This window comes from Pleurodeles waltl, chromosome 10 (genome assembly GCF_031143425.1).
Source record: "Pleurodeles waltl isolate 20211129_DDA chromosome 10, aPleWal1.hap1.20221129, whole genome shotgun sequence".
NCBI lineage: Eukaryota > Metazoa > Chordata > Amphibia > Caudata > Salamandridae > Pleurodeles > Pleurodeles waltl.
The window spans coordinates 507979949-507998308 of NC_090449.1; the positions used below are offsets into that span (position 1 = coordinate 507979949).

The 18360-nt window shown below is 43.3% G+C and overlaps 1 protein-coding gene across 6 annotated transcripts in view; it reads left to right on the forward strand.

Annotated features, from left to right (window-relative positions):
- Window positions 1-18360, forward strand: part of NBEAL2 (neurobeachin like 2) — a 646515-nt gene that overhangs the window by 316381 nt on the left and 311774 nt on the right. For all 6 annotated transcript variants that reach the window (XM_069210922.1, XM_069210925.1, XM_069210923.1 and 3 more), the window contains exon 3: window positions 904-1068. In XM_069210922.1, the coding sequence (XP_069067023.1) occupies window positions 904-1068 (165 nt within the window). The remainder of the gene's footprint in view (window positions 1-903; window positions 1069-18360) is intronic.

Genomic DNA, 18360 nt, shown 5'->3' on the forward strand with positions numbered 1-18360 from the left:
TCTTTTTAACCGGCAGCTAAGGAAGCCTCATGAAATGGAGGGAAACGGAAGCTAAGAGAGGAAGAGGAGGGTCAGCCTGGCTGTGGGGTTCGATGCAAAAGGGGGAATTTAAACATATTTACCCATTTTAGCTCCCATAGGAAATTTTGCTCCCAGCTACAGCAAAAACTGCTGAACGGATGTAAGTCAACCTAGCAGAATTTTAGTCAGAGGGCCTGCTTTTTGTGGACTGGTGTAAATCCAGTGAGTAGATTTTGAGATGCCAGCTTTTGAACAAAATGCTTTGTGGCTTTGAAACACTTTACCATGCTGTATATATTTGTAGTATGGCTGACAGAAAACTGGATTTTTTTAAAAATTACGATTTCTGTAAATCACAAACTATGTTTTCGAGGCATGTGATGGTTTGGTGAAGGGGAGTAAACATTTTTCTAACTCCTTAAAAATCAGTTTTGGTTAAAATCGAACTTTTACCATGGAAAATATCCAGATTAAACGGGGTGCCCTATGAGAATTGCCAGATCCGAGAGAACTGTCAGGGAGCAATCGGAGGCATGGAAATTGAGGGTAAAAATACTGATATGTCACAGCACGGTTGTTCTGTTCTTATTAAGTTATGTCAATTGTTTAATTGTTTTTTTAAAGAAAGTTTACCTTTCATTAGAATTATTATAAACATCCTTATTGCATTTTGAATATGTCATAAAAAATGTTTGTGTTATCACATATTCATTAGAAAATTGTTTCTTGTGAATTAGTTTAGTCAAAACTGAGAGAGGCTGCATATCCTGCATGCAACGAGCTTTGCCTAACCATTCATGGTGTCTTTTCCTGCCATGCTTACCCCATTTCTGTGTAATACGGACGGGTAACTTAACATCTCCCTCTTGCTCTCCTTTACAGGCCAGAAGATTCAGTGTCTGAGATACCCCTTCTGCCCCGGGATGTCCTGCAGGTCCTCAGCCAGCAACTGGGCAACTGTGTGCACAGGTTCTCCAGCGAGGAGTCGGCCGAGGCTGGCCTCTGCCAGGGACTCCTTCTCATCAAGTTTTTTATCATCATCTGCAGGTACATGATGGTCTGGCGCGCACTGCGTTGCTTGGAATGTTCTCTTTGTCCCCTATTTCATCACTGCTAACTGACTTTACCACTTCCCTGCTTTCCCTCTGTTGCTTTAATGGCAGTTCAGTAAGATTATTGAACAATATGGAGGTCGTTGGCTGGGATGTGAGGTTTGGACGGTGGCATAGTGCAGTAGCGCCCGCCACTTCTTCCTTCAGTAGCTTACCATTTTTGTGTTGCTTTACTTTCTATATCTTAGTATTCATTATGGAGCCAGCCTTTCAACAGTTGCTATCAGATGGCTTGCCAAAGCAGCTTCCCATTAGTTGGCATGCTGTTTAAGCTGAGATGTTGTTTTTTTCTGCCTATGACACTATGGCACTTGCATGTTCTTTGTCGGGGACACAACGATCTACAAGGGTAAAAATGTCTGCCGCTGAAGGTTGAGGCCATGGCCAGCAGAAGGGTAATGGTCATTCTGACCACTTACAACAGCCAATAACACGCCACCCTAGCCATATCTGTGCTATTTAGTCACTGAGATGTAGAATGTATGACAACACCAATGATGTAGACGTGTGTGTTCATTGTGCATTTTCTGACTGTTTGGGTACTGTTACACACACAGGTCACCAGACCCACCTAGATTTCTCGTTTCAGTGAGGAGAAATCCCATACCCCATGTAGTTTGCTCATTTACTTTCAGACAAGGATTCCCAAACTAATCCAGACCTACAATTCTCTACAGATAATGACACTGTGGACATCCGTTCTGCCCACTTAACAAGGACCCACTGGTTTTAACACCAAAGGCATTGCTTTGTCTTCAGTCAGGTTGCACCTGTCTTTTCTGCTGACAAGTCAATTATGAGGTACTCTCCTCATGCATTCCAGGTACTTTTATCTTCTGCACTGGTCAAACCAAGAGAAAGCAAGGGTGGACTGAGAAGCCTTGAACGTACATGCATGATGTCCCTCACAGCCCTCCATCCTGTGAACGTGAGCAGAGCATAAGGGCCGCAGATGGCTCAGGGCTGGTTTACACTGTAAATGGACAGATAGGTTGCATCATAGAAGAGGTCCTGCACAACACAGCCTTAGGAACAATTTTACCTTTAGATATGCTAATTAGTAAGAATGTTTACACATACCTTGCCATCTATCTGGCCCTCAACCACAACATATTTAATGCAGTTAGCTCCTCTGGCATGCCTCAAATGAGTTAATGGTCAGGTGATGGTCCGGAGCAACAAACATCTGAGATTGGCTCTATATATTTTGTGATGATCCCCATTTGCAACCAATCTTCTTTTAGGCATCAGAGTCAGAAGATCACACTGACTGATGTTGCATCTCGAGTAATGATGAGGCTGAAGCTGCGTGGTTTTGCAGTGGAATAGCAGGGCTACACAGTCCTTGATAAAACTGTTACAGGGGCTCAACGATGATGTGTAACAAGACCAGGATGCAGACTAATAGATCGATTATATGTTTATGTACAAAGGTCCTGATGTAGAGTTTGGCTGATAGACCACCTCATCAAAACAGTGAGGGCTATCAGGTTTTCCATACTACAAATGCTACAGAATATGAGGCACTTGCAATAATGTGGATGGGGCATTGGGCACTTGTATGATGCAGTAACTTCCAAACTCTAAATCAGGTCCAAAATCTTATGAGTGAATCATATTACTCAGCTATAGCCAAATACAATCAACTACGTGCTTGTCAGTGAAGCTGGGGCCAACATAGCCCTTCTGCCCGGAGTGTTTAGAAAGCATTTTACAGATTGCAAAACTGGGGTTCCAGTGTGTGTGTGCCAAATAACCTCCTGGTGTAAAGTATTATATACACTCTGAAGGTGGTCTGCTGCATGATGCCTGGCCTGGTTGAAGGTAGATGAGCAAATGGCAGAATGGTGTCTTCTAGCTGACTATCCTCTCTCAGTAACAGAAAAGTCCACTCAAGCCTCCATCATTTGTCCCTCACTCACTTCCAGATAGCTGTGAATTTGGCAATGGAGGGATTCAGGCCTCACTATCAAGTATTAAGGTTAGGCATAGTACGTTTTTGAGACACTCATTGAAGGATAACACCTACTGCCTCCTTGACAGTAGGTGGTAACACTGAAGCATTTAATACAAACTACATGCTGACCTTGTTTTCAGATTGTTGTGCTGAGAGCAGACCTGGAAGCCTAGCTACGCTCACTTTCCCTCCCGAATCGACCTAACGACGTAGTACTGTTTGTGATTTAATGGAGTATACCACATTCTGCTTTCTTCGGTGGTGTACATGTCAGCAGAAAGCAAACAAAAGTGGACAGCGGCATATACTGTGACATGTACCAGCTGTGGCATATCCTTACTGGTACATATACTGATTGAGGATAGATTGTGACATTACAACCAGAGCTTCGACTTATGAAACTGAGGCACGAGGTTCGAGTCTCTGAGTCGGCTCAACATCCTGTGATTCTTGGCAAATCACTTAACCTCCAGGTGCCTAAAATAATAATAATATGACCTTGTTTAATATAACTGGTGCTCTTGTAAAGCACTCCAGTATCTCCGAGTCAGGTTTGCGCTATAAAAAACTGCAAAAATAAATGTAATATTGAGAAACTAATATCTAATGGCCCCCGAGCCAACAGCCCACTACGAACCACCTAACTCCCCATGTCACATCTGTTCCTGCAGACAGCAGCTAGAACAGGTCACCTCTCTAGGGTCTTCAGTCCAAAACAGGACCCATCAAAAAACATAACCAGCAATCTTTTATCTGCTGTACACCAATCCACAAAGGGAGCCACGTCAAAGAGTGCCATATGCCAAAAGAAAAACTCCAAAAGCTGTAGGAAATCGAAAGGGAGCACCTCCTGGGGCCTAAGAACATATCACAAACCTTAACGCCAACCCTTGTTTAAGCGATCATCTCATCTCAATCATCTGTAATCAACGACTCTATACATGAACTGAACTTCAATTATCTATTCCTGACCCTTGGGACACGGGTGTAAATTCAAGCTCCTGCGCGCTCTCACCATGTTGCTTTGGAGATGGAGTGTAACCTTGCGCTCCATGACCTTGCCTAGTAAGGACATATGAAGGTAAATGTATAAAAAACAAAAACTGAACTGTTCACAATAGAAACCATTTGAAACTGGTCAATTGCAAGTTTTTTGCAGCGGCGGGAGGGCACGCCTCCAAGGGGCCGCTCTGAGACAATTCAGAGGCGTGATGGGCCTTCCCACCCGCTGTGAACCACTCATGTCGCTACACTCACTGCCAGCCATACTAAAATTGCGTTTATACAGCGCTTAGTAGCCTTGACAAAGCGTATACATTTATGCAAGTCTGCCAGTGAGCGCATCAAAATGCGTTTTCTAGTAAAGCACTAAGGCCCTTATGTACCAAAGCTTTTCCTAAAAGACACCGAATTTGAAAAACCCTTTGATACATTAGGCCTTGACAAGCGTATTGATTGATGTCACGACTTCTGTTGCACACCCGCCTCTAAATTGCTACAAAGTTTTACCCAGTGCTTTAAATGGGCCGGTACTCACCGGTACTGAGTACCGGCACTTTTCAGTTTTAACCCTCTGGGTTCCGGAACTTCTCCTTCACAAAGGAGAGTACCGGTACTCAGAGGAACAGTGAGAACGTGAGCGCGACATTCCACAGTCGCGTATCAGTGTTATTCAAAGCTCATTTGCATTGTCAGGGCTCCCTGCAGTTCAGACAGCTTTCATCGTAAAGAGATTCACAGTGCAGGGTCCATTGACCATGTGCAGTTAATCCTATTGTACATGTGTGATGCAGGGACCATTGCCTGTCCCATGCTAAACAGGACATTAAATCCAACGTGTGAACTGTTCTGCTTTTTTAGCGGATATAAGTGGTTTGTGCTACAGTAGAGTTTGGAAGGCAAAAGACAGGGTGAAAAAAACATTCCAGTTCTGTGTGGACACAGTTTTACAAGGACAAATATTGAAGCTGCATTTAGTTTTCCTCAGAGCCCTGTAAGAGAGGGAGAGAAATATGTGAGAGAAGAGAATGAGAGGAGAACGAGATAAAGTGTGGAGTGAAGTCAGGAAGAGCCAAATTCCATGCTGATGGAATTTGTCAACACCTAATAAGGCATGATTTCATCAAACAGTAACCCTTTGTGAAATATCAATTAAGCTCCCTTCCAGCACCATTCTTTTTTTTTCAGATATTTTAACCGTTAAACATGTGATGCACTTGTGCCCAAAGTAAGCCACGGTCATGCTTTAAATTGGTTCTGCTGCAGCATGGTGCATTTCGTTCTGCGTCCAGCCCTAGTGTTTTCTAAAAGGATGTTTTGCACTATAATCAGGGCCACTGGAATTATGGTGCTGAGGAGGACCAAATTATGCGGCAGAAATAACTAAATTATGCAGCAAGAAGAGGCAAATTAGGAGGCCTAAAGCGGCACGTTTTATGATGGTATTCCTACACTATATTTTCATTTTCACATATAGTAACACTGTATGAGAAAGGATTTCACCTTATTAGTACCAGTTTACTACCCTAAAACAGCAATAAGAAACTCAAAGATGATCAGCAAACCTTTGCGAAGGGCCTTCCACTGCACAGGAGCATTTGTCACCATGTTTTTAGCAACTTTTGAACCGTTTAAGCTGGAAAAATTATTTTGGGTATAATCTGCAGATTATGCAGCAGATAATGGTTTATGTGACAAATGGAGCAATTTCATTACTATACGGAAAGTGCCTGAGCTGCAGAATTCCATAATTCCAGTGTCCCTGAAAATAGGGTTACAAACCAGTGCCCTGAAATGCATGTGCCGGGTGTTTGACCCCTGTGACAAGGCTTATACTGTTTGCCACTGATTCTCTGGCAGAAAGCTCTTTCTGGTATATGATATGAATGAATGTCAGTCGAGTTTTGCATGTGCACATTTATACCATTTGAAAGGAGATGGAGATAGAAAGGAGAAGAGAAACAATCTGGAGATAGGCTGAAAGGGAGGAACAGGATTGAGGATAAGGGTTGGAGACGGTGAGGAGGAAAGGTACTAATGAAAGAGACCGAGACAGATGAGAAAAAGTGATAGAAGAAAGAATGAGGGGTGAATGCAAGCATTATTAAGTAGAAGACAGAAAGATTCAGACAGGGAGTCACAGAAATATAATTAGAGAAAGGAGGATGGAAGGGACTGATGGAAAGGATGAGAGAGGAAGGAAAAGGAAGAATGAAGGAAAAGGAGATGGAAAACCTGCAGTTTTTGATTTTGGAATGAATTAAAATGCATCACTTTAAAGGGGTTCCACGTTCTGAAGAAGTAGCTTGGCGCCAACATTCATTGAAGTACTACTTGTCCTCTTACAAAGTTACATGCTGAAATGAAAAACAAATGAATCAATTATGTCTATTCATGTTAAATCTTCACAAGAGGCTCCTGGGCCATTTAAATACAAATAAAAGCACACAGGAGAAACTGTGACTACAGTTTCAACTTTGCCAGGAAGTCAATTGGCTTGCAACATAATAGGATAAATAAATAATTAAGTAAAGAAATAAAAAAACTACATAAATCTTCCATGCTTATTTTCTTAGTCACCACATGGAATACCACAACTTTTGTTTTTTGTTCTTTAAATACTTTACATCAATGTGCATCATTATTTCATAACTTTTAAACCGACAACTACCACTTTAGGGGAATAAACATTATTGAATTCAAGATAATTACAAAAGCTACTTTAAAGGAAACATCAAAGTTGAATAACCAGTAACAATCTAGATAAGGAGAGGCAAAATCTGTCCACAAGAATGGGATCATGGTATGTTCTTGTCTAGGTTTCTTTCTCATACTGCAAACAGTATCCATTACAGTGGATAAGTGAAAATTCAAAAGTTGTTCAGATGCCATAAGTGCAGAAACAATCTGCACGCGTTTGAAATTTGAAAAACTTTGCTAAATGTATCTTTTTGCACATGCAAAAATAATAATACAGATAGTAGAAATGTTTCTGTATCCTCGTGCACAATTGTGCACTGAGAAAGTCTTAATTTTGTTTATAAGGCATTTCCTCTTAGCCCCGCCCCTAGCTCCACCCCAAACTCCGCCCCAAAACCCCACTCTCAGCCTATGGTTTAATTTGGTGAGTACCTGCACTTATTTTTTCCCATTTAAAGCACTGATTGTACCTGGATTAGAGTCCCAGTCATCGATATGCTGAACTATTCGTAGCTAAATCAAGCGGTCATGTACTCTTTCGTTGACATAAAAGCGTCGAGCTCAAGTTAACTCCCTATGGAATCTGTTGGGACTGGTAACAGATACATAATTATTATTTGCCATAAAACGCAATGGTACTCTTGCTATCGATCTATTAAGGATGAAACGCAGAGTGGGCCCGTGAAGATTAAACCTGTGACCCTGTGGTGAAAAAGATCCCTGGAACGGATTGATTAATCTATTAAACCGTCAGACTCAGCACATAAAAATCCGCACTCCCACAATGTAATATTTGTGAATCTGACAAGATCAACCTTGAATACAAACCGACTGAAAAGTCAAAGAAAATGGTAAAAGCGACAATAGAAAATAATAGCAAAGAAATGAAAAAAGTTGCAGAATCGTATTACTTACGAATTTTAAAAAACTACTAACAAGCCGAGAACCGCATGACAAAAACGTGATCACGAGAGGTACCTTACTCTTCAGAGACCGAGCAGAGTTTAGCAACTATTCTACATTCAGCAGCAAATGACAACAAAGGTACAGAAAAATATATCCAAGTACTGTATTTGTGTTATCCTTTGGCGCCACCTTCGGGGAAATGCAGGTATGACCCTTATAGTTGAAACTCAGAAATAAAGATTTAAGAAAGGTAACTAATACAACTGTTTAATTTACGATGCCTAGCACCAGGCCTTATTGTTCAATATCAGATTGACTACGGTAAGAGTGTGAAGGACAGAAAACAAAAAGGAAAGAACCTGCAGGAGTGATTTAGATATAGGAAGTGCTTGATGGTGGGTGAAAGAAGCATGAGATGGAATCAAGAGCAAGGCTGCCTTGGTATTCGGCCGTCGTGGCATCCAGCAGCAGCAGAGAATTTAGAATAAAATCATGCGGCCCTCACATTTTTTGTCATTCGTAGCATATTGTGAACTGGAATCGAAACGCGGACACTCCCACGAAGCAGCATGCCCAAGAAAGAGTCTGTGTACCTAAGGGCGCTTCAAATCCCATAATCTGGCAGTGTCCCTAAACTACTGTCCTCCTTGCCAGGAATAATACACCTGGAGCACACAATAGTTGGATTCTCTTTTGAGTTGTGGGCCAAAACAGTTTTGGGGGTATAGTGCAAACGAGAGATCTCAAGATAGAGTAGATGTTTGGTTAATGTGGGTCTAGTGGTGGCTTGCACAGATGTAGCCAGACGTGGACAAGCCTGCTGACACCTATATTAGACATTTGGTGTTCTGACGTGGATTGGTGTTTGGCAGCAGACAGAGTAATGTATCCTGGCTGGCAGCGTCCCAACATTTTGAAAAGGTGCGTGCCACATTGTATCACCACTGTGGACTCCCAAAGTCCCCAAAGAGGGCCAGTTGTCTGAACGTGAGTATACATCGAAGAGGGCTCCGAAGTTGATCACTTGGCGCTGGCTTGTTTTTGGTGTCCTTTAATTATCGTGGTCTTAAAAAATAAGACTGGAAATGTGACAGTAACTCTAGTGTTGCAGGGTTCTGCATGTGTTGCACTGTCCGAATTTCAAGAAGTAATCAGTAAGGTGATTGTGAGCTCATGATGCAGGTGTGTAATGCCACTGAAGAAGATAAAACCGGTTTGCTAAGTGGATTCTGTGGTTACTTTCATCTGACAACCGAGTGCATTCTGGGTGTTGTAGACTTGTTTTCTTTCCATTTGAACTATTTAGACATGGGCATCTAATAGCAATGATACATAGGTTAAAGTGCAAGAAATGGAAGCTGTGTCTCTAATGACACAGTGTGGGTTGGCCACCCTATGTGAAAACTGTCTGCGATTGTTAAACAGCTTTGTGAAGGCCACTATTGCGTGGAAGTCTCTTTCCCACCCCTCCCTACACCGGTGGCTGAGCCAGCAGCAGAAAAATAACACGATACTAAACTATAGTTTTATTTTTCGGCTGCTGGCCCAGCCGGGGGGGCGACGCTCCTTCCTGATAGTCGTACTGATCTGGGTTCTATTAAAAAACAGAGCTTTGAGTGAATTTGGGTCTTTTAATGTTTTCTTAGTTCAAACTTTGTTGCACCGATATGTACGGCCTCCCAACAAGGGGAAGCGCTGATTGGGGCCAGGGAAGCCCCGGGAGTGACGCGAGCCGTCCAGCCAGGGCAGGAGCCCTTTAAAACTTGAGTCGCGCTCCCGCCGTCGCGGGAAGCGCTGATTGGGGCCAGGGAAGCCCCGGGAGTGACGCGAGCCGTCCAGCCAGGGCAGGAGCCCTTTAAAACTTGAGTCGCGCTCCCGCCGTCGCGGGACGCGCGTGGGCGGCGCCCGGGCGAAGCCCGGGCCAAGGGCGGGCCCGTCCTTGCCCGAAAGAGGCTGGGCTGGGCCACCCCTCTTTCACATACAGGAAGCACGCTGCTGCCAAGACCACCCGGGAGGTCTCGAAGGTCAGAAACCCTACTAAACCAAACGCATGATTTGAGGAGCCCGGGCCGGGCCACACTATTCTCACCCGGACTCCCCAAGGCAGCTGACCAGCGGACGACCTTCTTTTACCCACCCAGTCACTCTTGTAATATAGGTGAGCAGTTCTCTAGGCCCTTCAGGCTTCTCAGTCTCTCCTAATAAAAACTCCAGTAGAGCAAGATAGAGCAAGATAGGGTGAGAAAGGGCGAGGAAGAGCATCTCTGGAAATAGATTGTTAAACTTTGGGGTTGGTCCTGAGTACCTTACCAAATCAAGATGGGTAGACGGAAGGGGGGGAAGCCTTTGGAAGAAGTAGCCAACAACAAGACTTTAGACGGCTTCCTCCAAAAAGCGGTAGGGGCATTAGAAAAAGAAATTGAACTGGTTGAGCGCCGTCTAACCGCTCCACCATCAACTGACGCTCCACTGAAAACCTCATTACAATCTTTTTATCCACCAGCTCCCCAGCCTACCCCGGCAGCATCACCACCATTAACCATCCTAACTGCCCGAACACCCAATACAGAACCCCCGGGCAGAGCTATGCACCCTTCAGAAACTACCCAGCCTATGTCAAACAGGCCCGTATCCTCCCCAAAACATAGCTCAAAGGGTAAAAGGAAGCGAGGGGAGGTGAACCTAAAGAACAAACGGCCCCGAGTTTTGGACTCCCCCAATCATCCTGTGTCTACTCGATCTAAGGATTGCACACCTGACGAAACTACTTGCTACGGCAAACTGGACACAGCTTTCATTACAGACTTTATAAAGGATGAGCTCTCAAAAAAATTACACCCTATAATAACCCGTTTATCAGCCATTGAGGAGAAACTCGACGCTCTCATCAAATTTAACCAGCCAATCTCCTCCTCCTCATCGGACCTGCATTATTTGCAATATCACTCTCTCCCATGTCCCCCTGTTAACAGTGCCAGTATTCCTCTTTTACCCCCAAGTACGGCTCATAAGCCTCAACCACCTTGCTCTGACTCTCTCCACCTACCAGCGAAGCTTTCCACACCTAACCTGGCCAATCCCCCTAAAACTTGGCACCCAAAAAGTGACCCCCTTTACCCAAGGCGGCCAGGTGAAATTGCCTCTTCCATAAACATGGGCACTAAACTGCACAGGAACCATTCCAATATTCCAGCAGCCCAGACGTGTAGGGATCCAGGAACTAACCTGAGAACTTTACATCTACCACCGGAAGCTTGCCCCTATGTACTAGTTATTACGAATGTTCCTAAGCTCAAGTCCAACATTTCCGAATCATTCACAGAACTGAAAAACAAGGTCATCCATTGGTTACACAGACACGCTAGATTCGCCTTTCATATGATACCCTCAATACTGATGGTGAGGAGGGTGGGTTGGGTGGGCCCACTCAAAAACCCTGGTACAGGGGATTGTATCGTTATTAATTTTGATACGCCTTCCCTTGTCCAACAGCTTTCTCTAAATGTGTGTCATTCTAACCCCCTAGGGGGGGTAATCTCACTCTGTAGGCTCCAGGCTTTCTACCCTCATATAGCTGTACCAAGCACTAAGGGGGTGACAATCTCACCCAGAGGTCCTTCTAGGGCACAGACGTCGCCTGATTTTCGGCCAAGTTGCAATGCTTCTTCGCCCACACTTTCTGAAAACGACTGACTAAAAGTAAGCACTATGTACAGTTTACCCTACTCCCAAGGCCCAAACAACCAGGATAAAAAGTCTCCTATAGCTGGGAAAATTGAAACTTATGAAGTTGGGCAAAACAATCATGCGGCTGAACATACTTTTACCATCGACACTAGTGACCCTATCCCAATTCCCGCACTTGCTCAGTTAGATCCATCCAAGAGTTCTGAAATCCTTATCGGGGGTGCAGACAAGGAGCGTATGGTGACTGAGATTAACTTAGTCACAGACTTACCAGATTGTAGCAAACACAGAGACCCGCCCCCACTCCAGGCATCCGAACAGCTCAGGTTACTCTCCGATTCAGATGGGGCAAGAAACACCCCGGGCATTAACGTAGTAGGAATTCCAAATTCGATTGAAAAGGGTATAAAATTTCCCCACGGTACCCGATCTCCAAGAGAGAACTCTGTGGCTGAAGCTCCCCATGACAAAATAGACGGCCTAGTTACCATCCTTAGTTGGAATATTGCAGGCTTGGAGAACAAAATGAATAACCCTGAATGGGGCAAATTTATAGACGAACACAATCTATGTCTTTTCCAAGAAACATGGGCACTGGAACCCAAATATAGAATTGGCTATAAAAGCTACTGGGTCCCAGCAATTAAGACGAATTCAGGGAGGCCCTCAGGCGGCCTGCTAATATGGCTCAGTTGCTCTTTTAAATGTCGGATTGAAATAATTGACTTGGGCTGCCCTGATTTAATGGGTTTATTAATACCATCCCTTAGAGAGAAACCATTTTTAATAATTAATATTTACAATAGGAGTCTGGGCAGCAAGTATGAGTCCGACGCACTGACTATTTTGGATAGTTTTCTTACTTATAAATCACCTTCTCATTTTATTCTCATTGCTGGAGATTTTAATGCCACTTTTGAACCCTACTCGCTGGCCCAGGAATTATATAAAGATGAAGACGCTTATTGGGGTATTCCCCAGCTGGTGTCAAGAAAAAGACCAAAAATTAATAGATTATCTCACCAGGTCATGGACATTACACTGGCACATGGCTTGCGGGCCTGTAATGGTCGCTCCCGTTCGGACCCTAATCTCCACCCTACATTTAGGCGCGGGTCACAGAAGAGCCAAATAGATTATATCTTGCTCGATATCCGCTTGTGGGGCCATATGGTCGACATGAACATTGTAGAACATGAGGAAAGTGACCACAAACCACTGATTTTATCTCTTAGGAATTTATTACCCCTTCCTGAAGTCTCTTGTCCCAAGACCTACGGACAACAGCTCGCACTGTCCAACAATAGACGTAATGTCAGATGGGAATCCTTGAACACTGACACAACCATTTTGACAACGGCGTATAGGCAGCTGGCAGATCATATGGACCATATATCTCAATTTCCAGAAGATAGTGGTGGGCTTATAGCAGCCCACACACAATTTTTTAACTCCTTAAAAAATCTATTTACCAAAGAGTCGGTGAGAGAACCTAAAAAGAAATGTAATGCAAGATGGTTCAACGCCGCATGTAGAGAAGCACAGCACAAATTGCTGAGAGCTCTAAGAGGAGGTCAGATAGACTTTATAAGGGAAACTAGGAAAGCCTATAAACAGGAACAAGCTAGAGCCCGTAGGAAATGGGACGAATCAAGATGGGTCTCCCTTCTGGAATCTGCTAAAATAAACGACACCTCTAAATTTTGGAAATTGGTGGCTGATGCCAGCGATGAACCTAACTGTTTGCCTGGCGCCTCAATACTCCCTGTAGAGTGGACCGATCATTTTTCCCGATTATATCTTGGGACCATTGGTGCCACCGCCAGGGAACTGACCCACATCATGACCACTGAGACCCCCAAAATTGAATTTTCCCTGGCAGAAACCAAGGCTGCGATTGTCTCACTTAAATGGGGAAAGGCCCCCGGCCTTGACAAAATACCAGGTGATCTCTACAAGACTGACCCAGATGTTTGGGCTCCATATTTAAACCTCATCTCTAATGTGATAGCTGCAGGAGCACCTGTTCTGAGCTCCTGGTTAGGAGCAGAGAGAGTTCCCATTTTTAAGAAAGGCAACCCCTCTAACCCTGCTAACTACCGCCTAATCTCCTTACTCGACAACTTCCAAAAATTTTTTGCAAAGCAAACTTTGTCTTGTCTAGAGGAATGGATTTTGGAAAACAATGCCATTTCTGATTTACAAGCAGGGTTTAGACCAGCAATCAGTACCATAGATCAAGTACTAAGATTTCTAACAATAAAATGGAATACTGTAGAAGTAGGAGGGGGTAACCTTTATGTAGTTTTTATCGATCTTAGAGCCGCGTTTGATCTGGTCCCTAGAAATCAGTTATGGCTGACACTAGCCAACATGGGTGTCCCGCATGGCCTTTTGAAACTTATCGCCCGACTACATGAGAATACCTATGCCCAAATTAGGAATGGCAAGAATGGTGATCTTACTGAACCAGTGGCTATCGAGAGAGGAGTCAGACAGGGGTGTGTGTTGGCCCCAACTCTTTTTCTTTTATATATTAATAACTGTATCAAGTACTTAGTAAATTGCACAAATGACTCCCCCATGCAGGCTGGAACCAAAGTCCCTTGCTTACTCTATGCAGACGACACTATTCTTCTGTCTAAATCATCTATGGGAATACAAAATCTGGTCAACCAGTTCGGTGCATACTGCAGAGACTTTGGGTTAGACATTAATCTTAAGAAAACCAAACTCATGATATACAGCGCCAGGAAAAAGAAGCTCAGCGCAAACACAAAGATGGATTCAATCCTTGTGGAGAGAGTAACGGAATATGATTATCTGGGCATCAGACTATCTGACAAGGGCGGTTGGGATCCAGCTATAAGGAAAGGGGCATTAACAATCAGCCAAAGATGTGGAGTAATAGGACGTAAAGCTAGCACCGCAACAAGCCCCCCTCTGATCCTCATCTCTGAAATATACAAAGTACAAATCCGTGCTGCGGCCCTGTATGGAGCAGAACTTTGGGGATCCCACAGACAAATGGATACTCTTCAAACCAAAGAAAATAACTTCTTCAGACACATAGCCAGACTGGGGAGGGGCACACCAATGCTCCCCCTCAGACTGGACCTGGGTCTACACAGTATCAAAGACATAGCATATCTAAGACCACTCCTGTACTGGGTCAGACTATGGAAAACGGATGAACTCGAACCCTACAGGGCAGCAGTTAAAGAACTACTGCCACCTCGTCATGGATGGGGAAAAGTACGGTGGCTTAGGGAGATGAAAGCAGCATGGACCAAACTGAGTCTATCCCATTATTGGGAGAATCCCGAGATGATTCCTGGCAATGCTAAACGCCTGATCAAAGACCACTATTGGGAAAAGATCTATGAGGAATCCCTCGGCTCAAATAGTTCAGGTCGGCTGACAGCAGAGTTCCTGCTGGTAAAGCATGTTCCTCTGTCTGAAAGCTTCCTGGACCTCCCTATACCAGCCCACGCTCGCTCCTTATTACTCCAACTTAGGTACGGAACATTGGCAGTCAACAGTTTCACGGCCGGCTGGTCGACTAACAGTTCTCCATCGGACAAATGTATAAACTGTCACCTATGTAAGGAAACTTATGAACACGTTCTATTTTTTTGCCCTCTGTATAAATGTCCTCGAGGGAAGTGGATTACCCCTCTGTGCAGAACACTGCCCTCGCCATCTCGCAATAGTGTACTCAGAATATGTAAATATGATACTTCCATACTGACAGTGTGCTCTGTTTCCAAATATTTGGCAGCAGCATGGAAAATTCGCAGCAGGATTATTTCAGATCCCAATCCATCAGTTGAAGAGCGGTCTAGCAGCCAGTAAACCAGCATTCGATCATATTAGTCTGGGACTCTAACGAAAACCGAGACCTATCATGGATATTAGATTGTATCCCCGAGTATGCTGTTTAGTGGGTTACCACAACTATATAATTTTATAAATGCTAAGTTATATCCTATTCTGACCAATCTATTTAATAGAACTGACCAATCATGGGTACCATTCCTTATGGCCCGACCTCTTAACTTTCTTTTTTTTTAATCTGTGCTATTTTCTGGAGTTTTAATGTCTGATTTTATATAGTGATTGGTCTTAGAACAGTTTTTATCTTTTTAATAATCGATTAGATTGGTTCTAGAACAGTTTTTATCTTTTTAATAATTGATTAGTATTATTTTAGTGTCCAGCATTATGTACAGGGCAAGATCCGGAGACCACCCTGAGTATTCTTCTTTTTACAACTATTTATGGAAATATTTTAGCTATACGACCCCTTCTTATCCTTTCTTTTACTATACATTGGTTTATGGTTTTTATTTCTATGTATGTATGTTTACTTTTAAAAATGGCCTAAATTTGGACCGAATAAACTATTGATTGAAGTGTGAAATGGCTGAAGTGAACCAGTTTAGATTGTAGCACAGGTTTCTAACAGACCACACTGCCCATATGTATTAGGGAAATTAGACTACAATTGTGCATATTCGACATATTTACTTCATGGTTAATAATAAATGCGTTGTTCATGGTTAATGATCATTTACTCATTAATCATTTTCATTACCTTTGTGCCATTTCCTTGTCACAGTCGCTTACATGTTGAGGCCGTGTCCGCTTTGGTAACGTGTTTTATGATTGCATGACGTCTATATCCGTAGATATGATTACTAGAGGAAAGTTATGAAGTCTTCACGTACTTTGCAAAATATAGCATTGTTAACCATCCTTCCCAGCTAAGTATGTCATGTAGATGGGCTTACAAGTCCTGATTGTTTGTGGACGTCTAGCAATGGTCTTCAGGACCCTTGGACATAATGGAAGAATTTCTGGCCCTGGCTCTTACAGAGAGAGTAGTGTCATCCCACATCTTTGATGACAAGGACCACCAGCCCCAGGGATATGCTTGCCTCTGAGAGGTGAGTCACAAACAAGAAGAAACTCATAAACAAGAAGAAAAGGACAAAACTGATCCTTGGGACCTCATGGGCAAACCTTTTACTAAGCAGCTATGGGACGGATGCAGCATAACTCAGTACAGACTTCCGAGGGACAGAGTTCAAGTTTCTTAGGGCCAGATGTAGCAAAGGGTTTTACCCATTCTGTGTCTATGGGAAAATGTGTTCATACATATGGCCCTCAGTCTTTATTAACTCTTTTCCAATTAATATCCATGTCAGACAGTGACTCGGGGTGGTTTTCATTGATAAGAAATAGCTTTCCTATCAGAAAGGTTGGATATCTCTGGTCTAGGGTTTTGCATTTGGTTTCAAGGTGGACTGTTTTCTGAGAGCCTGCATTTCTAATGCCAAATCCTCACAACACCCTCACTATTGCATCCCAGTCCTCTCAACTTCCAAGCTGCAGAACTTACTTCTGAGATAGGGATGGAAATTACACTGAAGGAGAATGATGAGGAAAAAAACACCTGACTGCATTATGGCAACCTCCATGTCAGGAACCACTGCCTGCCGGATCAAAAAGGAGCTCTCAGAATTATGCACAATCTCTCTTCCCAAATCTTCTTCAAAACTTGTGGGAGGAGGGGATTTGGAGGGAAATACAGAATAACTTGTCTAGGCGTGTAATTGCTAGAGCATCTACCCTACCCATTCTTCTTGATACCAGATCTTTATACAAAATTGAGGAAGCATGGATTTTGACTGCAACGCAACTAGGTTTAACCAAGTATGATTGAAATGTTCGATCAACATCTGAAATGCCTGTTGGCTGATTTGAAGCACTATCAAAATAGTATGTTTTGACTTAATCGGTCCGCATGAGTATTGCCTTTCCCTTTAATATGTATCGCCCTTATGGGGAAGCAAATGTGCCTTTGCCCATGAATAAATGGAGCTTGCCAGAAAAGCAGAGAGATTTGTCTCTCGTTCCCCCTTGACAATTTATGTATCATTTTGCGACTTGGTTCTCTTTTCTTCTGAGAGGTGGGTTTTCCACAATATACTGAGCGAACCCCCTGAATATTGTACCATATCCCTGCCAACTCTCAGACTCTGTCCAAAAGTTTTTTTTTATTCCCATCAAATATAGAGTTGCACCCCCATCCCCAGAGGCCTGCACCTGTGGAGATTTTCAAGAGAAGAGGGCTCTGGATAGGGCCTTTGTTCTGTGGCATCAACTGCCACTGAACATCTTGAATTCTCTCTGATGGAACAGGTACCAAGTGACTGATGTCTTGGGACTCTGGAGGTCAATGATCTAAGAAGTGTTTGCCCATAGGTTTTAGGTAGTTTCAAGCCCATGGAGCAACCACTGCCATTGAGGCCATTAACGCCTGTACTATTAACCAAAGATGAGCGGAAGCGTTTGGAAGAATTAGTTGATGAGAAAATTTCATTCTCCTCTTGGAGAAACATTTGCCCCTTTCTGTGTGGAAAATGACTCTGCTGTGCTGGTTTTAGTTATGATGTTTAAGAAATTATTAGGAAAACCAGTGATTCCAAGAGTTGACATTCTGTCTTCCCCATCTTCTCAGCCTTAAAAACAAACAACAACAAAAAGACAAGTCATATCATATTTTCATAACTAACCAATCGTAGAGATATGAAAATAGCTGAGCTCCCGCAAAGTACAAAGCTGTACCTACCTGAGCCAATATCTTCTTGAAGACCACCTGGGATGATGAGAGTCCGAAAGGAAGAGCGGTGAACCTAAAGTGATGATTGTACATCAGAAATCACAGGAATATTTGGCTGTATGGATGTACTGGCATGTGAAAGTAAGCATCCTGTAAGTCTAAGGTTATCAAAAGCTTTCATTTTCAAAATTAACGAGGATTACTGTCTTTGAGGTGAGCATCTTGAAGGGAACATACTGGACAGATTTGTCTGATGCCTTTAATTGCAGGTCAGGAGAATATTTTCCCTTCACATTTGGAACTAGAAATATAACTGAATAGAACCCTTGATAGAACTCTGTTTCCAGGAC